Consider the following 23,680-nt stretch of genomic DNA (forward strand, 5'->3'; position numbering starts at 1 on the left):
TTTCTAGAGAAATAGTTATTAATTTTTTAAATGTTTGGTAGAATTCATCTGTAAAGCCATCTGGTCCTGGCCTTGTTTCTTAGAAGTTTTTTGAATATGGATTCAGTTTCATTGCTAGTAATTGGTCTGTTCAAATTTTCTGTCTCGGGATCCCTGGGTGGCGCAGCGGTTTGGCGCCTGCCTTTGGCCCAGGGCACGATCTTGGAGACCCGGGATCGAATCCCACGTCGGGCTCCCGGTGCATGGACCCTGCTTCTCCCTCTGCCTGTGTCTCTGCCTCTCTCTCTCTGTGTGTGACTATCATAAATAAATAAAAATTTTAAAAAAAAAAAAACAAATTTTCTGTCTCTTACTGATTCAGTTCTATATATCTAGAAATTTATTCCTCTAGGTTGTCCAATTTATTTTATCATTTTTCATAATAATCTCTTAATACTCTGTATGTCTGTAGTGTTGTTATTTCTCCTCTTCTGATTTTGAGGTTTGTGTTTTTTGTTTTTTTTTTTTATGAGTCTGGCTAAAGATTTACCAATTTTATCTTTTCAAAGAACCAACTCCTGATTTCAGTGGTCTGTTCTATTGGGTTTTTAATCTCCATGTATTTATTTCTTTTTTTTTTTTTAAGATTTTATTTATTCATGGCAGAGAGAGAGAGAAGTAGGCTTCATGCAGGGAACCCAATGTGGGACTTGATCCCCGGTCTCCAGGATCACACCCCAGGCTGAAGGCGGCGCTAAACTGCTGAGCCACCAGCAAATACATGCCCTCCATGTATTTATTTCTGATCCAGTCTGTATTATTTCTTTCCTGTTACTGTCTTTGGGCTTTATTTCTTATTTTTCTATCTCCTTTAGGTTTAAGGTTAAGTTGTTTGAGATTTTTCTTGTTTCTTGAGGTAGGCCTATATTGTTGTGTTCTTCCCTCTTATAACGTTTTTTGCCATATCCCCAAAATTTTGGATCGTTGTGTTTTCATTTTCACTTGTCTCCATTTATCTTTTGATATACTCTTTGATTTCTTAGTTGACCCATTCTTTGTGTAGTAGCATGTTATTTAGCCTCCATGTATTTGTGTTCTTTCCACATTTTTTCTTGAGTGATTTTCATACCATTGTGGTCAGAAAAGATGCATGATATATCAGTCTTTTTTAATTTATTTGGACTTGCTTGTGGCTTAACATGTGATCGTTTCTGGAGGATGTTCCATCCGCACTTGAAAAGAATGTGTAGCTCCTGGGTGGCTTAGTCAGTTAAGCATCTGACTTTGATTTTGGCTCAGGTGGTGATCTCAAGGTCATGGGAATCGGTCCCACATTGGGTTCAGCACCTGGCACAGAATCTGCTTGAAATTTTGTCTCTTATTCTCCCTCTGCCCCTCCCCTTCATGCTCTCTCAAAAAAAATAAAATTTCTAAATTAAAAAAAATAGAATGTATATTCCTCTATGTTTGCATGGAATGTTCTGAAAACATCTATTAGGCCCATGTGGTCTAATGTGTCATTCATAGCTACTGTTTCCTTGTTAACTTTTTTTTTTTAAAGATTTTATTTATTTATTCATGAGAGGCACAGAGAGAGAGGCAGAGACACAGGTAGAGTGAGAAGCAGGTTCCATGCTGGGAATCCAACATGGGACTCGATCCCGGGTCTCCAGGATCACGCCCTGGACTGAAGGTGGCGCTAAACTGCTGAGCCACCCACCCGCGCTGCCCCCTTGTTGACTTTCTACCTGGCTAATGTATACATTGATACAAGTGGGGTGTTAAAGTTCCCTACTATAATTGTATTACTGTCAGTTTCTTCCTTTATGTCTGCTAATAATTGCTTTTTTAGGGACATCTGGGTGACTCAGTTAAGTGTCTGCCTTTGGCTCAGGTCATGATACCCAGGGTCCTGGGACTGAGTCCTACATTGGAATCCCTGCTCAGTGGAAAGTCTGCCGGTCATGCTGTCTGTCTGTCTCTCTCTCTCTCTCTCTTTCTCTCAAATAAATAATAAATATTTTAAAAAGAATTGCTTTATGGACTTAGGTGCTTCTATGTTGGGTGCATAGATATTAACAATTTTTATATCTTCTTGTTGGAAATAACAAGTGTTGGCAGATATATGGAGGAAAAGAACCCTCATGCTCTGTTGATGGGAATGCAGATTGGTGTAGCCACTGTGGAAAACAGTATGAAGTTTCCCCCAAAATTAAAAATAGAATTACCATATGATCCAGTGATCTCACTACTATTTACCCAAAGAAAATAAAAACACTAACTCACAGAGGCATATGCACTCCTGTATTTATTACAGCATTACCAGATATGGAAGCAACCCCAGTGTCCATTGTTAGGTGAATGGGTAAAGATGTATATGTATATGCATACACCCAAAGTGGAATAACTCAACCATAAAAAAGAAATCTTGCCGTTTACTACAATATTGATGGATCTGGAGGATATAATGCTAAGTGAAATAAGTTAAAGATAAATGCCATATTATTTCACTCCTGTAGAATTTAAGAAAGAAAATGAATGAACAAAGAAAAAAGACAAACAGGCTCAAATACAGAGAACAAACTGATATTTGTTGGCTGAAATAAAGGGAATGGCTAAAATAGATAAAGGGGAGTAACAGTACACTTATCTTGAGCACTGAATGTGTAGAATCAATGAATCACTATGTTGTACACCTGAAACGAATATGATACTGTTAATTATACTTCAATTATAAAAACCACTTATTTTTAAATGAGGTGGAAATTAAGGAATTCAGAAGTCATTGTTTACTAATAAGGCAAATCAGTTATGAGCTGAAGCAGTTAGATGTTTTTGCTTTCTACCAGGAGGATGGTTTAGAAAGTTTAGGAAAATCTATTAATCATAACTTATGTGGAAATCGGTATGGACTCCTAAGGGGGAAAAGAATGCCATTTTTCATATCATTTGTATATTTTTCTCAATATGTCCGTGTGTTTCCACTTAAATTATTTGGGTTAGTATAATATAATGGAATAAGGACCTACTAGTGCCTGGAGTTAGATTGTCTATACAAATGAGCTCCTGTGAGGCATACAAAAAAGAGGCCTACCAATTTGGTATTAAAAAAATAATAATAAGCTTGCTGTATAAAAGTTACATAGTTTTTTTATTTCTTTTCCATTGAGTAGTTTTCTGCAAATGTTGAAGGTCAGCATTTTTTCTATGGCAATGATGTTACTTTAAAAAGACCAAATGCTAAGGGGAAGAGTCAAGGAATTACAAGTGTAACATTTTTTAATTCTTTCATACTTTATACCCTAGAGAATTCCTATTAAAAACAGTACATATTTTCTTTCTTATGTGAATTTGATGCCAAAGATGCTTATCAGTATAAGTCACCGAAAATTTATCATAATTTGTAGTTAAATTATTTACGAGGAATAACCAATGTTTTTCTATGAACACCACAAACTCGTAAGTAAAATGCCAACTAGTTACTCAAATTAATGCTTTGAGAATTTGACATTAATAATCTTAGGCAGCTCTGAGATAAATTTTCATTTTCTTTATCCTAGACTGAAATTAAGCACAATGTACTCTACAAGTATGTCAAAGGAACTTGAAATATTTTTAAAGTTATGTAATGAAAAAAGAGGTATTTAATTCTGTTAAATGAATAATTCTCTCCATTCAGCAAACATACATTGAGAAGCTTTGTCTACTTCCAGGGGTAGTTATGATAAATAAGACATTTCCTTTCCACTGTTAAGTTACATAATATTTATAGTACATTATAGGAACAAAATTCTGCGGAAAGTACCTGAACTGGGTAGGAAATCAACAAAAGTTTTGATTGTCCCATCTGAGCTGCCTATTTATTAAAAAATACGTTTTTAGGATTTTTTTTTATAAATTTATTTTTTATTGGTGTTCAATTTGCCAACATATAGAATAACACCCAGCTCATCCCATCAAGTGCCCACCTCAGGGCCCGTCACCCAGTCACCCCCACCTCCCACCCACCTCCCCTTCCACCACCCCTAGTTCGTTTCCCAGAGTTAAGAGTCTTTCATGTTCTGTCTCCCTTTCTGATATTTCCCATTCATTTTTTCTCCTTTCCCCTTTATTCCCTTTCACTATTTTTTTATATTCCCCGAATGAATGAGACCATACAATGTTTGTCCTTCTCCGATTGACTTACTTCACTCAGCATAATACCCTCCAGTTCCATCCACGTCGAAGCAAACGGTGGGTATTTGTCGTTTCTAATGGCTGAGTAATATTCCATTGTATACATAGACCACATCTTCTTTATCCATTCATCTTTCGATGGACACCGACGCTCCTTCCACAGTTTGGCTATTGTGGACATTGCTGCTATAAACATTGGGGTGCAGGTGTCCCGGCGTTTCACTGCATCTGTATCTTTGGGGTAAATCCCCAGCAGTGCAATTGCTGGGTCGTAGGGCAGATCTATTTTTAACTCTTTGAGGAACCTCCACACAGTTTTCCAGAGTGGCTGCACCAGTTCACATTCCCACCAACAGTGCAGGAGGATTCCCCTTTCTCCACATCCTCTCCAACATTTGTGGTTTCCTGCCTTGTTAATTTTCCCCATTCTCACTGGTGTGAGGTGGTATTTCATTGTGGTTTTGATTTGTATTTCCCTGATGGCAAGTGATGCGGAGCATTTCCTCATGTGCTTGTTGGCATTGTCTGTGTCTTCCTCTGTGAGATTTCTGTTCATGTCTTTTGCCCATTTCATGATTGGATTGTTTGTTTCTTTGCTGTTGAGTTTAATAAGTTCTTTATAGATCTTGGAAACTAGCCCTTTATCTGATACGTCATTTGCAAATACCCTTTCCCATTCTGTAGGTTGTCTTTGAGTTTTGTTGACGATATCTTTTACTTTGCAAAAGCTTCTTTATCTTGATGAAGTCCCAATAGTTCATTTTTGCTTTTGTTTCTCTTGACTTCATGGATGAATCTTACAAGAAGTTACTGTGGCCAAGTTCATAAAGGGTTGCCTGTGTTCTCCTACTCTAGGATTTTGATGGAATCTTGTCTCACATTAAGATCTTTCATCCATTTTGAGTTTATCTTTTTTTTTTTTTTTTTTTTTTTGAGTTTATCTTTGTGTATGGTGCAAGAGAGTGGTCTAGTTTCTCTTCTGCATGTGAATGTCCAATTTTTCCAGCACCATTTATTGAAGAGACTATCTTTTTTCCAGTGGATAGTTTTTCCTCCTTTGTCGAATATTAGGATTTTTAACTCCTTTTCTGGTGCAGAAAAATGCTTTCCATGAATGCATTACAAGTATGCTAGGATATGGAATCCTTCAGTGCTTGTGACAGCCAAATGGGGACTGGGGTACGCAGAGCACACCAAGCTAGTCATCTCCAGTTATAAACCATCTTCTCTTACCCCAGTGCTCCGTGAAGTTGTTAACCATTTCCACGTGTCATGATACAGAGAATATTGTGAAATAGTGGTATAGAGAAATGCTATTATGTAAAGTAATGGAATCTCCACTTAAAATTCCCAAGGGATCACAAACTTGCAAATAAAAGATAAATCTAATATCCAATTTTAATATGGCCTTACTAATTTTTAAATTTCTTAATTCTGGTAATATATACATAACATAAGATTCACCATTTTAACTAACTTCAAGTGTGCATGTATCTCCAGAACTTTTTCATCTTCCTAAACTGAAACCCCATTCTCAATAGCTCCTGTTCTTCTTCCCCCAGCCTATGGCAACCACCATTCTACTTTCTGTTTCTCAATCTGACTGCTCTAAGTACTGCATAAAAGTGGAATCATACAATATTTATCCTTTTGTAACTGCTTTAGTTAGCTTACTGTCTGTAAGGTTCATCCATGTTATAGCAGGTGTTATAATTTTCTCTAAGACAATATTTCATCATAGGTATATACCACATTTTGTTTATCCATTCATCTGTGAATAGACATTTGGGTTGCTTCTAACTTCTGGCTAGAAGTGGGAATTGCTGAATCATATAATTCTATTTTTAATTTTTTAAGGAACCACCATTTTATTTTCCCTAGTGGCTGTCCATTTTACATTATCAACAGCAGTGCCCAAGAGTTCTAATCTTTCCACATCCCCACCACCACTTTGCTGCATTTGTGTTGTTTTTAATAACAGGCATCCTACCTAGTGTGGAATGGTAGTTCATTGTGGTTTTGATTTGCATTTCCCTAATGATTAGTGATGGTGAACATCTTTTTGTGACCTCTTTGGTAATATGGCCTGATATTTTTAAAGATATTCTGGAAGCTTGTCTAACAAGATTGACTAAATCTTCAGAAGTAACTTACTGCATAAAATCAGATCAACCTAATATCAAATTATTATGCTGCAGAGAATCTTTGGAGATATCAGAGCTCTTCATCTGAAATCCATCAGTGGTTTCAGAGAGTCCATGAATAGTCTCAATTAAAGCAAAAATTCATCAGATTCTCAAAAGTACCTGTGACCCTCAAAAATTTCACAACTATTGATCTAGCTCAGGATCTCCAAAATGTTTTTAAAAAATCCATTATCTCTTGGATAAAGTAAATTTCTAATTTCTACTCTTTTTTATATTTCCAAAATGTTTAAAATAATCATAGTACATAGTGCATTGATATTTATGCTATTTTAGAACTTAAAAAGTAAAATCCATCTTTAGCTTTTGGACCTACAGTAAAAAAGTGTAAAAGCTAACAAGAAATAAAATGGATACAGTATGTTATTAGAATTGCCTGCCATTTCTTAGAGCCTTAGGATCCCCATGTTACTGCAAAAAAAATGGGCAGGCTCTACAGCTGGAAAAAAAGTGATGTTTACCATCGAATCCATTTCAGCTGAATTCATTGCAATAAAATATTTGCATTGGAGTTTTTTATAATAAGTTTTTACTCTGAAAGAGATTGTGTAGGTTCTAAATAGCTAGAACAGTAATATTTATCATTTAATTCATTTCAAGTGAATTTCATTAAAGGAAAATATTTGCATTTAAATTCTTTCTAACGAGGGGCATCTAGGTCGCTCAATCAGTTAAGCATCCATGCTTGGTTTGGCTCAGGTATTGATCTCATGGTTCATAAAATAGAGCCCCATCTAGGGTCCCTCTCTCCCTTCCCTCTGAGGGTACATATGCATTCTTGCTCTTTCTAAGTAAATCTTTAACAAAAATTCTTTCTAATGAGATTTTACTGGTTTTCTAGTATCTTTACGTACTGTATATTATAATTACTTTTTAAAGGTGTTGGGGTTTTGTTTTAAAACAGTGATTGCTTAATTTTAACAGCAACCAGGAAGAATTCTCAAGTATCTATGTTCGATAGATGAATACAAAGCTATCTTCAGTCTAGCATTCTAAAACTCTACCAGTTCAAATCATGGTCAATTCAACACATTTCCTTCAGTCTTTTTCCAAGTAGGGCTTAAATTCCTCAATCATTTAATATCCTTGGGTCTCTGTCTCCTCTTCAGTCGGCCTAGAACTACATAGTTCTCTCCAACTCCTAACATTAGACTCTATGTTTAATAGTTATGCTGTGCAATAACTATATTTTAAAAATTATAACAGGGAGCATCTGGGTGGCTCAGTTGATTAAGCTTCCAGCTCTTGATTTCAGCTCAGGTCATGATCTCAGGGTCACAAGATCAATCCCAACATCAGGCTCCATGCTCAGTGCAGAGTCTGCTTGAAAGATTCTCACTTTCCCTCCTGCTTGTGCTCTCTGTTTCCAAAATAAATGAAATCTTAAAAATAAAGATTATACCAGTTTTTTAGATTCTTGTTTTTTTCCTTTTGCAGCTTTATGCAGGTGCTATTCTTGAAGTTTGTGGATGAAAATTGGGGAGGTTCCCTCAAGTCCAAGGTATGTAAAATCATCTCCAGTAAACTCTCACTGTAATAACTTAAAATGAACATTTTACAAGAATAATTTCATTAAATATTCCCAAGAATTAGAATTTTTAGGATTATAACTTTCTCAATTTTCCAATTTTTGGAAAAATACACAATTTTTGTGTATTTTTCCACATTTATTTTCATGGAGGTAGAGTTTTATAGTAATTGTTGAATACAAGGTTACTTGCAGCAGGCATAATACCTGATACAACACATGATGAAGTGGTTATTTCCTTAGGAGAGCCTTTGTTTTACCAGATGTAAGTGTAATCTCTTTAATATACTATTCTATCTTAAATGTAACTTGATTCATATAAAAACCTCATAAGGAACAACTGGAGTGAGATAAGACCTATATACAAAATGACTTAATGTCAAGAGATAATTAATTACCATAGAACTTGAGGTGCAGAGGAGAAGCAGTCATCCGTGTAAGTTGTCACAGGAAATTTTAAGGATAAATATATGAAAGGATAATTGTACAAATATATTCTTTTGGTTGATATCAAATAGTAATGGAGCTTTGCATCTCCAGAAGACTTGGATTAAGACTTTTCTATTCTGTCCTGGCATGTCATTTGAAAATCAGTTTTGTAAAGCTGAAATAGTATAAAGGTAATGTTTGTTTGTTTGTTTGTTTTCCCTGAAATACGTAAGTGCTCTATTTATATACCTTATTTTTACTTCTGATTTCCTCATGGTTTCTCACCTTGTTTACTTAATGGCAAGAGAATTTCTTACTCCTCTTATAAAAGTGTACCATCTTTCCTATTTCCACAAATGGCAATATCAACAAGCAAAAGCATAAAGTACAAGAATCATGACTGTCCTTTATTTAACACTTCATACCCAAGTAGGCACCAAATGGTATCTCTTCCTTTCCTAAAGAACTTTCAAATCTTACTTCCTCAGCCTTCTCTGTGATTTTAATCTAGCCTTTGGCATCTTTCTCCAGAGGATTACTTGTTATCTGGTCGAGGTATCTCTATTCCCTTTTCCTTCTTTTGTTGTATCCTCTATACAACTACCAAAAAAGGTAAAAAACTAATGAATGAGACTACTTAGCAAAACTCCAATGTAGCTTCATAACCTTAGGTATCACTGGTATGAGAAATTGGTATGAGTAGTAAAAATCTGCTATCTCAGTTCTACATTATTTTAAAACTTTTTTCTGCCTTCATAGGTATAGGATTCTTTTTTCTTAAGGTTCATTCATTCATTCGGGAGAGCAGAGACACAGGCAGAAGGAGAAGCAGGCTCCATGCAGGGAGCCTGATGTGGGACTCGATCCCACATCTCGGGATCCCACCCTGAGCTGAAGGCAGCCGCTCAACCACTGAGCCACCCAGGCGTCCTGGTATATGATTCTAAAAAGGAACTGGCAAACTATGGCCTGAGGTCCATAGTCTAGACTGCTGTAGTAAGTACAGTTTTACTAGAACAAAGCCCATGTTCATTTAAAAATAGTCTATAGCTGCTTCTATACTACAAAAGTAGAGTTCAATAGTTGTAGCATCTATCTTTGTTGCCTGTAAAGTTAGAAATTTTTATTACCTAGCCTTTCACAGAAAAGTTTGCTTAGATCTACAAAATTAGGGAAAACTTTTTTTTTTTTTTTTTGAAGATGCCCAACCACTGAGCCACCCAGGCATCCCCCCAAAAAGGGACTATCCAGAACTAGAACTCTGCCAAATGCGGGGAGAGCTGCTGGCACTCTCTCCAGGTTGGAGGAGCTGGGTGAGTGCCATGGTTTATGTTTTCCCTCTACCTTGAAAAATTGGATGGGAGGGTCCAGATACCCTAACCAGCCTGTTGCTTCAGTAAGTCCTGGGTCCCTAGCCCACACCAGCCCCAACCACCCCAAAAAAGCAGCTCTAACACATTGCACATCAGGACACCCCTGGTCAGTGCTCACTATAGATCCAGTAGTTGTGCCAATGTGACACAAACACTGGCTTTCTAGGACGGCCCTGGCACAAAGCACACTGGGGCCTCCTGGCTCTCACCTGGTTCAGCTTTATTTTTTTATTTTTTAAAGATTTCATTTATTTATTCATGAGCGCATGCGAGAGAGAGACAGAGAGAGAGAGAGAGAGAGAGGAGCAGAGACACAGGCAGAAGGAGAAGCAGGCTCCATGCAGGGAGCCCGATGTCCCCAGGTCCCCAGGATCACGCCCTGAGCCAAAGGCAGACGCTGAACCTCTGAACCACCCAGGTGTCCCTGGTTCAGCTTTATAAGACATGCTTCTAAACAACCAATGGGTCAACGAAGAAATCGAGGAAATTAAAAAAAAAAAAAAATACATGAAGACAAATGAAAATGAAAACTGACCTGTAAATAAAACAAGAAAAGTTTCAATATAACCTTACACTTAAACTAGAAAAATAACAAACAAAACCCAAGGTTAGTAGAAGAATAAATATTAGAGCAAGAGTAAATAGAGACTAAAAATACAGTATAAAAGATCAATGAAACTGAGTTGGATCTTTGAAAAAAATAATCAAAATTCATAAGCCTTTAGCTACACGTATCAAGAAAAAGAGGACTCCAAATCAGAAACGAGAGTAGAAGTAACAACCAAAACCACAGAAAACCGAAGTATTTTAGGAGACTACTATGAAAAACATACGTCAACAAACCGGACAACCTGCAAGAAATGGATAATGTCCTAGAAACACACAAAACTGAATCAGGAAATAAAACAGAAAACCTGAACAGAATAACTCCTAAAGGAATTGATCTAGTAATCAAAAAACTTCAACAAACAAGATTGACAGCAGATGGATTCTACCAAGTATTTCGAGATTTCATATTCTCAAACTATTCCAAAAAAGAGAAGAAAAGCTTATGAATACATTCCACTAGGCCAGTGTTACCCTAATACCACAAAAAGGAAATTATAGGTATCTCTGATTAACATTGATGCAAAAATCCTCAACATATTATTCAATCAACAATAAAGGGATCATTGACCACAGTCAAGTGGGATTTATTCTAGTGACGCAAAGAAGGTTCAATAGTTGCACATCATTCACTTTGACATACTACATTACTGAGAGAAAGGATAAAAACTAAATGATCAGCTCAACAGATATAGAAAAAACTCTCAACAGGGATTCTTGGGTGGCTCAGCGGTTGGGCATCTGCCTTTGGCTCAGGACATAATCCCGGAGTTCCGGGATTGAGTTCCACATCGGGCTACTATTGGAGCCTGCTTCTCCTCCCTCTGCCTATGTCTCTGCTTCTATGTCTGTCATGAATAAATAAATAAAATCTTAAAAAAGAAAACCAAAAATAAAAACCTCTCAACAAAGAGAGACACAGAGAGATGGGCAGAGACAGAGGCAGGGGGAGAAGCAGGCTTTATGTAGGGAGCCCGATGTGGGACTCGATCCCCGGACTGTGGGATCACAACTTGAGCCAAAGGCAGATGCCCCACCGCTGAGCCACCCAGGTGTCCTGGTATATGTAATTATTGTAAAAAGTGACAACTGTCCTTCATGTACTATTCCACAGTATCTTTAAGATAATGAGTCTAAAAGTGGGAATATAAAAAGTGCTATACTTAAAATACACCAGTTTCTTATGGACTCAGAAACACTGGCATTATACATAATTATACTGAATACGGTTATGCATTACAGAAATAATTATTTTCACTCAAAAAAACCCTATTATTTATATGTAGAGTTAAAATCCAATTGTTTTCAAAAAGAAAAAAACAGTATAACTACATGTACCCAAAGTACAATATTTAACTATGCCTATGAAATATATATAATTAAGTTCCACTACAAGGACTGATAAACTCCACTCAAGTTTTTTGAAGACTGAACTTCCAACTGTAGAAATTACCAAAGACATAATAAAATCTGGTATCATGAATAAGGTTAATTGTGGTATCAAAGCTACTCTTAACATCATGAAAATCAAAGTCACAAAAAAATATTAAAATAAGTCAGTAATATGAACAATAAAATTGAAAACAATTTCTAGGATTAAGAGTGATCAAACTATCATTGAGAGAATGGATATAAAAACCAAAAGCAACTATGGTACAATTTAGAGTGTGGTGAAGAAGAAGAAAAAAATTCAGCACAAGGAACTAGATATATTCTGTACTATATCAGAATGTGTTTATTCTGACAAAGAATGTATTTTGTATTTAATTAGATGTGTATCTGCTTTGGGCTTCATATAAAATGTCCCCAAGCCAAGCTATTATTCTAATACATTTGTGCCAAAAAGAACAATATATTATTATAAATAATTCTAGGTCAGCAATAAAGGGCATGTGTGAATAAAGGTAATTTTTGTAAGATACTAAATCCAAAAATTCCAAAAAAGACTTTTGCCAGTAGACATATTTGGTTTCTGTGCCCCTTATTTAAAATCCTCTATAGTTCCCCATCACGGGGCAGCCTGGGTGGCTCAGCAGTTTAGCACCACCTTCAGCTCAGGGCCTGATCCTGGAGACCCGGGATCAAGTCCCATGTCAGGCTCCCTGCATGGAGACTGCTTCTCCCTCTGCCTGTGTCTCGGTCTCTCTCATTCTCTCTCTCTCTCTCTCTGTGTCTCTCATTAATAAATAAATAAAATCTTTAGAATATATATGTATAGTTCCCCATCACGTACAGTATAAACATCAAACTCAGTAGCTTCCCATACAAGACCCATCACAACATGCTTTCTCATTTCTTGTTCACATCTCTAGTTCACATGCACAACTGTCTGCATTTCTTGGAGCTCTGACCTCTAAGGCTTTGCACATATTGCATGTTCCTCCTGACTTACGCCCCTTCCAGTTCTTGTGGCATGCTGCTATTCATTCAAAATTTAGTTGAGGCATTCTTCTTTGTGGCCTTTAGACAGAATATTTCACCTTTATATTCCACACTTGCCACAAAATATTATGTATTTATTTGCTTTGTTGGTCTTTTGCCTCTACCAAACTAGGAACTCCTTAAAGCCTAGAATTTTAAAAAAAAATTTTCCATCAATATACCCAGAATCTACCTAAACACCACTCCTTGTGTTAAGTGGAATTCAAGGGACATCTGCATGGCTCAGTGGTTGGGCATCTGCCTTCGGCCCAGGGCGTGATCCTAGAGTCCCAAAATCAAGTCCCATATCGGGCTTCTTGCATGGAGCCTGCTTCTCTCTCTGCCTCTCTTTCTCTGTCTCTCTTTTGCTCTCATGAGTAAATCTTTTTATAAAAAGGAGGAAAATTCAAATATTTATTGAATGGATGAGTAGATTTACAAAATTTATCGAATTCAAGGTTCCCCCACTTGTGACAAATGGAAATCAAGTGAAAAGCCTGTGTTTACATTGGTTAATATATCCCTGGTGAACTTATAAACATTTTTTTCCCTGACTTCATCATTCTGCACTAAGTCGTGTTTTTAGTTTGTCTTGTCTTCATTATCGTACCTCTGGTTTCCTTAGATTCTTTCAGTTTTTTAAGTTACTCTTCTCTGAATGTTTTCAAGTGCTTTTAAATGGTCTTGTTGGGAAGACCCAAATGACTCCTAATTCTACACTCCAAATGGTTTGTATACAATAGTAAATTTTTATTTTGGGTGTACTCTCCTAAGTACCCAGAAGCTTTCTTGAGCATAGTTGAGAATTCAGTTCTATTGTATTGTTGTTTCTGGGTATGACATTTTTATTTAGACTATATTCCGATTCAGATGGTTATTTTTATCAACAGGAAACCATCTAATTGTCATCTTATAATTTTATGTGATAGTTCACAAGTCTTAACCATACTTGTTATAAGCCCTTATAATCAAATTAAGTCTTAAAATGTAGAGCACCTTTTATGACTACTGATGCGATCAAAGGTTTATCATTACACTTAGCCAAGTATATTGTCTTTTTTCATTTGTATTTTCACTTGTTTATTCTGGAAATAAATTCAAACATTTTTCTTTAACTTCAAGACCTACCTATCCTTTCTATTATCCCATCTCCAATTTTATCCTCTTTTTGTAACTAGGAGGATAGATTTTAGTATTGTTTTTAGTTAACTCTGAAGAGTCTGAATTATAAGAGTTCTACAAGTTTGAGTAATATGTATAGCAAAACCAAGCTCCTCTCCAGCGTTGCTGTGTAAATGACATGCTGATAAGAATCCAGTGAAAAGTTGAAACATTCCCTGTGTTTTCTAATCTTCTGTATATTTGAACATTTTCTGGAAATGCAATGACTGGATTTCTTTAGGAATCTTCAAACTGATGTTATTGAGCTAATTTTAAAATAGAAAATAAGTTACTGCGAAGTCTTCTTGCAAGTTTTATACTCTTGTATAGCCTGTCTTAGTGCCTTGTGTACATAAAAGCCCCCCAAGTATCTGTTAAAAGATTAATTCGCAGCTTATAAAATGTCATTAAGCTACTTACTACAGGGTATTTTAACAGATACTCCCCTCATTCAAAATTAGTAGGCTTTATAGATCTATGTTTAGCAGAACAGAGCAAAAAACTGACGGAAACAGTCATTAGTGACTCATACTAAATTTAAATTTGTTTATTTCAGCCTATTAAAAATCTGTTGAATTAAAAATTATTAAATGTAAAAAAAAAAATTAAAAATTATTAAATGTGCTAGGCTCTATTGGAAACAAAATATGTAAGAACAGTTCTTTCCCTAGATAAGTTTCTTATGCAGAAGTGTCCTGTGTTTTGCAAAGGTGTACATACAGCATTTCCCAAAGGGATGCTATAAAATGCAACAAGATATCATGAGATTGCAGACTTCTGTCGAGAAGAAATTCTAACAAGCAGACTGACCATCAGTTTTACTTTGAACTAAATTCTGCAGGGGAAATATAGATAGGATATCTGAATCTCTTCAACAAGTTCTGAACCTTAAAAACTGTTTACTACTGGTCAGCTCGGATGGCTCAGCGGTTTAGCGCCACCTTCAGTCCAGGGAGTGATCCTGGAGACCCGGGATCGAGTCCCAGGTCGGGCTTCCTGTGAAGCCTGCTTCTCCCCTGCCTGTGTTTCTGCCTCTCTCTCTCTATATGTCTCTATGAATAAACAAAGTCTTTAATTTAAAACAAAAACAAAAACTACTTACTACTGTTTTACTGTCCTAAATGCAGGTATATAAAGACCTTTGTAATAAAACATGTCAGTAATGCTATTGCTAGTTTAATTGTAAGTTTAAAAAATAAGTTCTCAGAAACCTGTAAACCATAAAATCTAAGAACTATCGAGTATCAATATGAAATATCTATTATTTTTAGAAAAATGTTCTAAATTCAACATCATTACTTAAAAAATTGGTAAAATACAGATCAACAACCCAAAAAAGGGAAAACATTTGTTTAAAATTTCCCCAAATCCTATGCTCCAAATATAACCCCTTATTAAAATTAAAATAATAGTTAACATTTTTTAAGGGTTATAAGATTCATGAATAAATTAAAAATTTTTATAACAACCATAAGAAAAACTGATCCCAGACTTGCCTTTTATGAGTTTGCTTCTATGTCACTAAATAGATTAATTTTTAATGATTGGAAGCATTCTATAGTGTGGTCCATGTTCATTTATTTAACCTGTAGCTTCTTATACATATGGATTTTTTTTCCACATTTCTAGGTGTGGTTAGTAGTAGTTTATATATCTTTTGCAGTATGTTGTATGGTTATTTCCTCAATACAGAAATGCCTACCAGTAGACTTTCCGATTTAAAGAATATATACGTTTTAGGACTTTGGGTTCATTTTGATAAATACCTCTCTGGAAATATGTGTCTATTTCTCCCGCAAATAACCCCCCAAGAAAATCCCTCTCTCCACCCCCCAACCTTAAATAATTCTTTTTAACTTTTGGCACCCTGAGTGAGGGTACCTCATTGTTTTGACATTTGATTTCCAGTGAGGATGAACATTTATTTCAAATGTTCATTGACCATTTGTATATGTGTACATTAGTCCATTCATTTCTCCACCTAATGTATATTTCTTATGAATTTCTTATTTACTTCTATACATTATGTTAGAGATTATTCTCCCCAGTATATCATTTTTACTTTTAATTTTGTTTCTAGTAGTGTTTAACTGTCCTGAAGTTTTCATTTTTGTATAGGCATATCAATAAAGCATTTCCTGTACGGTCATGGTTAGGAAGAGTTTTATATTCCATATTCAAGTTGTTTTTGTTAACCTGTCTGTAATACTTATCACAGCTGAAATTATTAATGTGATTATTGACTTAGCATCTCTCTCCCTCACCATACTGTAAACTCTATAAGAGCAAGAATCATGTTTTGTATTGCTTTATTTCTGCTATCTGGCATTCAGTTAGATCTACAATAAATATTTGTTGAATGAATTGAAATCTTATATCTGAATGACAAGCTTTCTCTAGTGTGTTAAATAACTCACATACACACACACACACACACACACACACATTCTCTCCTTCCCTCTCTGATTTGATAATTTTAATCTCTTTGGATTTCCTAATCTGTTTTATCCTGGTATCAGTATCACATTATCTATTAACAAATTCTTCTCCCATATTTCACTTTTTTCTAAACTACCCAGACTTCTTAAACATTTATTCTTCTAGAGCTTTACTACCATTTTCCCAAGGCCTCAGGACCCCTTTAGAATTTGGGATTTTATTAGTGTCAAACAATTAACATCTTAAAATATTATTCTCATTGAATAGTATAAAATGCCTTTACATTTATTTATATGGTTGAATTTCCTTCATATATATATATATATATATATGATCACATGTTTTATTGAGTGTATCTGTACCTTTTGTATTAATCTTTGTGGCTAGCTTGAGTTTGGAAGTGAATAACTGGAATCTTTTTTTCTTAAGCTTTTGTCAGGAGTGACAAACCCAAACTATTCAGAGGACTACAAATCAAGGTAAGAGGATTTTAATGGGATTCTTTTTTTTTTTTTTTTTTTTTCAGTTTTTTAATTAAAATATTTCAAGTTTTTTTTTAATACCTTAGAACAATTTTAGGTATACAGAAAAATTGATCCAAAAGTAGGCTACTTCCATATATACCCCCTCACTACTCCTATCTCCCCACCAAGTTTCCCTTATTAATATCTTGCATTTATGTGGTACAATTAATGAACCAATATTGGTACATTAACTAAATTCCATGGTTTGCGTTAGGACTTTTTTGTATCCTACAGTTCTAGTTTTGCCAAATGTGTATGATAGCACATATGCGCCATTTTTGTATCTTCCAAAATAGTTTCATTGCCTTACAAGTCTCCTGTGCTTTACCTCTTCATACCTCTTCTTGACCCACCCCTTACCCCAAACCCCTGGCAACCACTGATCTTACTGTCTCTGTAGTTTTACCTTTTGCAGAAGGTCATGTGGTTGGAATCATACAGTATGTAGCCTTTTCAGATTGACTTCTTGGACTTAGCAATATGCAATTAAGGTTCTTCCCATATCTTCCTGTAGCTTTCTTGTTAACACTAAATAGTATGAAGATTCTATTGTACCACGGTTTTTATATTCACCTATGGAAGGACATCTTGGTCGCTTCCAGTTTTTGGCAATTATGAGTAAAGCTACCGTATACATTTTTGTATAGACATAAGTTTTCAGTTTAACCGTAATTACCTAGAAGTGCAGTCGCTAGATTATAGAATCAGATTGTTTAGCTTTGTAAGAAATTCCCAATCTGTCTTCTAAATTGGCTGTATCATGTTGTGTTCCCCACTAGTTATGAGAGTTTCTATGGTTCCATGTCCTCACCAACATTAAGTATTGTTAATAGAATGGCTAAAATGCCAAGCACTAAGTACACTATGTACTTATCTTGTTATTTCAATTTGCAATTCCCTAATTGAGCATCTTTTCATTATTCTATTTGCCATCTGTAGATCTTCCTTTAGGTATCTGTTCTTTAGCCCACTTTTTAAATTTTTAATTGTGACAAATTCATAATATTAAATTTACCATCTTAACTATTTTTAAACATACAGCTCAGTTCACATTGTTGTGAAATAGATCTCTAAAATTTTTTCATCTTGCAAAACAAACTCTATACTCATTAAACACTAATTCCCCTATTCTCCTCCCAGCCCTTGGACTAACCACCCCTCTGCTCTGTTTCTGTGATTTTCACTATTTTTAGAGACTTCATATGAGTTGAACCATGCAGTATTCATCTTTTCATAGCTGGCTTACTCAGCATAATGTCCCCAAGGTTCATCAATATTGAAGCATGTGACAGGGTGCTTTTTCGGCATCTACTGATATTTTTCTTATTTAGCCTATTGGTGGGAATATATAACAAGAATTGATTTTCAAAATGTTGCACGAGGCTTGTATACCTGGAATAAATCCAAATTGGTCATGGCATGTAATTCCTTCATACATGGTTAGGTTTGATAATATTTTGTGGAAGATTTTTATAGCTATGTTCTATGTAAATTTTTATCTTTTGTGGACTAAAGTGAGTTTTTGAATCGTCAACTCTTTACAAACTATTTTAAGATAATCTAACCAGAAGTGGTTAAGTTAGTAATGGTATTGATTCATTACAAACGGGTTGAGAATATACCAAATGCTAATCACATCAGAGTTGGTCTTCACAACCTGAAGAGAGAACTGAACTGAAGAGAACTGAAGCGTAAATTGTTGAAGGCAGCTCTCAGAACCTCTTTCATCATCACTACTATATTTTTGGTTATGTTCTAATTAATTTAGCATTGAAGATTGATTTTTAATGAATTGGGATAGTGTTTAGTGTTTGTTGATCATGTTGGTCACATTTAGCCAGAATTAGAATTTCTCGATTCTCTGTCAGAATATTAGGGTCAACTAGTGGGTCTGAAGTTTCAGAATTCCCCCTAATCCTAAACTAATTCTCATCACAACAATGAATTACAACAAAAAAAGAACTGAATTTCTTAAAGAATTTTAAAATTCACTACAGAATTTTGATAATTGGTGTGCACAGCCTATTTCTACATTAATCTTAGTCATTCTAATTTTGTACTTGTCTGCCTCCATTAGGTTTGAAGCTCATGTAGAGTTTGAGTGCTGTAATAAGTATTTGTTATATTCAATAATCTTAAATCTCAAACCATCTTGGTACCAACAGGTGTTTTTCTTTTTAGAGGTAAATGTAATTTTTTAATTCTCATTTTTTTGAAATTCTGTAAGAGATAATTATCTACAAGCCTTTTTTATTACCATTAGGTTGGGTTAAACTGGATTTGATTGGTTTTTGGTTGAGACTGAGAAGGCTTTTCTAAGCAGATAGTAATAATAATGTCCTTCTTTTTGTAGTATGTTCGTGGTTCAGACCCTGTATTAAAGCTCTTGGATGACAACGGGAACATTGCTGAAGAACTGAGCATCCTCAAATGGAACACAGACAGTGTAGAAGAATTCCTGAGTGAAAAGTTGGAGCGCATATAAATCTTGCTTAAATTTTGTCCTACCTTTTTGTTACTTCATCAAATGAAATCTTTCAGTACCTAGAGAATATTTCAGTTTTGCTTCCTTCTGATCAGTCCTGGTCTCTGAGGCATTAAACATCTAATTAACAGTGAAGTGGCAGCACAGCCCTTGGTATCTAAGGAGTTGGCAAGCTTAACAAAACCCAGTTTTCAATAGATTTCCATCCTTCTACATTTGTTGATATCACTAATGAAATGCTTTGTAATAGACTTGGCTAATTATGCAAATGATGGTTTGTAATAATTGGTCCAGTTTTACAAACAACAGATTTTTAGATTAGGGAGGTTAATAAGGGAGATGCCTACTGTGCCTCTTGCGTGTGCTGGGTGCTCTTTGAAAGCATCAGCAAAAACTACAAAGCAAGTAAGATCTTCTAAGCCTCAACAGATTGCCTGGTTCTCATTCTCCCAGCTTTCCTTTTAATAGAAGTGTTATAGTTCATAATGAATGTATTGCATTAAAATTTTATGGCTTTATTATTGTAAAACAGATTCAAGAGAAACATTCACAGAGATTTGCATTAATGAAGACTACACAGAAAACCTTGAGGAGGATTTGTGTGGATCTGATATTTAGCAAAATTTTGTGTTTCACACTCTTACAGAAAAATCAGAAATAATCATTTAAGACCAAAATATAAATAAAGTTTTAAAAAAATCAATGAGAATTTGAAATTCTTCTGATTTATCCTCATGTTTATTCTCAGTACATTTTTATTTCTCCAAAGAAGCCCTCCCTATTTTATCCAAATGTTAAAATGGCTACACTGTGTCAAACTTATTGTGGGTAAAATCTCTTTATACTTGTGTAGCAGCTTCTTGAAGTACTTTCGTCTGTGAATGCATTTTTATTGATATCTCTTTTAAGGATAGCTTTTAAAATGCAGAATTTTTATGAGCTATTAAAAATTATTTTTCTTGCTTGACATTCTGTCTGGTGGTTGGTTCAAGAACATTCATCCAAATGAATTTAGGCCATTTAAATGTCTTACTAATTTAACAGATTAGACTGATTTTATTATGTCAGCTAAATCTCCAGATAAAGTCTTAAAAATCTAGAAACTTTAAAAATAAATTCAGAATTAAACCATCTTAATGAAGGATATTTGAAAGTCTTTTAAAGACAACTCTCCCAGGAAATGTTCATAGAATATTTTTAAGAGATTGGTTATTTTGCTAGCATTTTACACCATGTCCTATTTTAAGTATATTTATAAAGTCATGAAGAGAATAAACCCCTAGGCAACTTGGTTAAAATAAAATACTATGAGTAGCCTTGGCAAACAGAGTAAGATCTATTTTTGATCATTTAGAGTGAGAGCCATCATTTTGATAGTGCAAGATCCTGGATGGTGTGGCACTAATCCCCAAGGGCCATTATTACTTGAGAGCAAGAGGAAGGTGAAGCCAGTCATGGACAGTGGGGAAAAATAGATGAAGAGGTGCTACCACACACAGATGAACAGTAGGATAGAAGGGATGAAACTTCAAAACTTCTGGGACTGGCACAGGAAACTAATTGGACTGCTGTCTGGGCAGGAAGAGCCAGTTAAATGAGTGTCTGGCATTGGTTTAAAAAAAAAGTGAAGTTTAAAAACTCTATTCAAGTTATTATATTCAAGTTATTATGAGAGATCAAACGAGGCTAAAGAATTCCATAGTATCTTAGAGCTTGAAGTTCTTGGGTTGATGAATATCCATCAAGCTCTACTATGTTAATTGGGAGGTTCAAATTAATCAGCCAAATTCTACTTATCACCAGTTCCAATCAAAGAACAGCTAAAAGCTCTTTTTAAAAAAAGACAAAATGATTACCAGGAAAGAGATACAAATTCTGATCCAAAAAGTGCCATTTTGTAGCTTATTCAGGTTCACAGATATGAATATATAATACTCAGTTTATAAATGTGTTTCCCCTGCCAAAATGTTATTTATAACCTAAAAGTTAGTTTATCTTTAAATTCTTGAATTTGGCGAAAGCTTCTTAAAAAGGAACTCTGAACTAAAACTGACATTTCCTGTTTTAAGAGGATTTGAGGCTTAAAAGCTAGTCTAAAATTAAAGATAATAAAATGCAAAAAAAAAATACTTCTGAAAGCAAATACATGGGAAGGAGCTATATTCCAAATAGCACAGCTAGGTAAGTATTTGTTTTACTTGAAAATTAAAGTACACACTTTAATTACATTCTGTGGTGACAGAGGACTTGTTCTGGGAGAAGGCCTGCCTGCATTTGTGATCAAAAATTCAGAGTAGACTTTTGCTGAACATTTTACCCTCATACTGGCCTGGCCCTTTGCCAGAAGTCAGTAACGTGAGACATGATTATATAAAAATATGGAGGAAATAAAACTAAGAATAATTGTCTGAAGCCTCCATAGTCTTTTCCCATTAGCCACTCTTAAAACCTATTTCACAAATACAGCATTTTATCTGTCCAGCATTATGAAGATAGTGAAGCTTACCCCTAAAAAAAGAGTTTGGTAGAAGAACTACAGTTGATTCTTATCATTTGTGAATTCCATATTTTCAGATTTACCTACTCGTTAATATTATCTGTAACCCCACAATCATAATACCCAGGACACTTTTGAAGTCATTTGCGGATGGGCACAGAACAGCAAAAAATTTGAGTCACCCCCCTCCACCCCCAGCACCACTGTGCACACGTTCCCAGTTCCAAACAGGGTGACACACTGCCATGTTCAGCTCTCATGCTGTAAACAAATATCCTTTTTGTAGTCTATTCAGTTTTTTGCATTTTTGTGTTTCTTGGCAATTAGGCCTTTTGAAACGGCCCCCGAGCACAGCGCTGAAGTGCTGTCTAGTATTTCTAATAAGAGCAAGAAGGCTAGGATGCACCTTAGGGAAAAAATGCACTTTAGGTAAGCTTTGTTGAGACATGAGCTGTGGGCCATGAGTTCAATGGTGATAAAGCAACAATATGTATTAAAATGTTTAATTTGAAACACATGAAATAAGATTATAGATAGGTTGACAAAAATTTGGTGACCAGAGGCTTCCAGGAACGTAACCTGCCTGTATGTCCCCGAGATCAGTGGTCTGTTGCAAGTTCAGTATTTGCAGCAACTCTATAGAACTGTGAACACTGAGAATGGACTAGAACTTTAACATTTGTATTCAGATTCATTTAAAACCACTTAGGTGCCTGGGTGGCTCAGATGGTTAAGCATCTGCCTTCAGCTCAGGTCATAATCTTCAGGTCCTGGGATCGAGTCCCATGTCAGGCTTCTGGCCCAACGGGGAGTCTGCTTCTCCCTCTCCCTCTGCCCTTCCCCTGTTCATGCTATCTCTCCGTCTCAGATGAATAAATAAGTCTTTTAAAATAAAACCCACTTAGAGTGTACATCTCACTGTTTTAGTATATTCAGAGTCCTGCCACCATCACACTATCTAAATTCAGAACACTTTCATCACCTCAAAAAGAAATCCTCTCTATACCCATTAGCAGTGGGACTCCTACAGCCATCTACACCCCAGCCTGACAACCACTAATCTTGCTTTCTGTCCCAACAGGTTGGCCTATTCTGGATATTTCATATGAATGGACTCCTATAATACATGGCCATTTATCTAGGGTCTTTCATTTAGTGTGTCTTCAAGCTTCATCTGTATTATGGCGTGTATCATCAGTACTTGATTGCTTTTTATGGCTAATATTCCTTTGTATGACTATACCGCATTTTATCCATTATTTGGTAGACATTTGGGTTGTTTCCACTCTGGGGCTGTGATGAATAAAGCAGCAATATATATTCATGTACAAGTTTGCAGAAACATTTTCATTTAGAAGGGAACTGCTAAGTCTTACAATCTATGGTTAACTCATTAAGGCACAGCCAAACTTTTCCAAGGTGGCTACACCATTTTGCATTCCCAGCAGCCGTGTACAAGGTTCCAATTTCTGTTAAGTCCTAACTTTCTTGATCTCATTAAAAGTGCTTGTTTTACAGCCCTATCAGGGACTACTGAGATGTCCGTTTGACATTTCCCTTCATTAACTTTTTAAGTTCTTTATATATATTTTATGCTCTCAATTTTACCTGCCTCTTCTGCCTACTATCACTTTACTACTGGATTTCATTTTTCTCTTCCCCAACTATAGTTATTAAAAAAAACTAATGTCTCTAAAGCACCTGGGTGGCTCAGTCAGTGTCTAACTCTTGGATTTTGGCTCAGATCATGATCTCAGGATCATGAGATTGAGCCCTACGTTGGACTCCTCACTAAGCATGGAGCCTGCTTAAGACTCCCTTCTCCCTCTGCCCCTCACCACCGCCCAAAAAAAATTTT

General features: G+C 35.5%; 1 protein-coding gene across 1 annotated transcript in view; it reads left to right on the forward strand.

Annotated features, from left to right (window-relative positions):
• SELENOF (selenoprotein F) overlaps positions 1-23,147 on the forward strand; it is a 45,968-nt gene extending 22,821 nt beyond the window's left edge. Inside the window, exons 3-5 of the mRNA XM_026004825.2 lie at positions 7,797-7,860; positions 16,746-16,795; positions 19,194-23,147. Coding sequence (XP_025860610.1) covers positions 7,797-7,860; positions 16,746-16,795; positions 19,194-19,325 — 246 coding nt within the window. The 3' untranslated portion in view covers positions 19,326-23,147. The remainder of the gene's footprint in view (positions 1-7,796; positions 7,861-16,745; positions 16,796-19,193) is intronic.
• The last annotated feature ends 533 nt before the right edge of the window (positions 23,148-23,680 follow it).

This window comes from Vulpes vulpes, chromosome 3 (genome assembly GCF_048418805.1).
Source record: "Vulpes vulpes isolate BD-2025 chromosome 3, VulVul3, whole genome shotgun sequence".
In the NCBI taxonomy this organism is placed as follows: Eukaryota; Metazoa; Chordata; class Mammalia; order Carnivora; family Canidae; genus Vulpes; species Vulpes vulpes.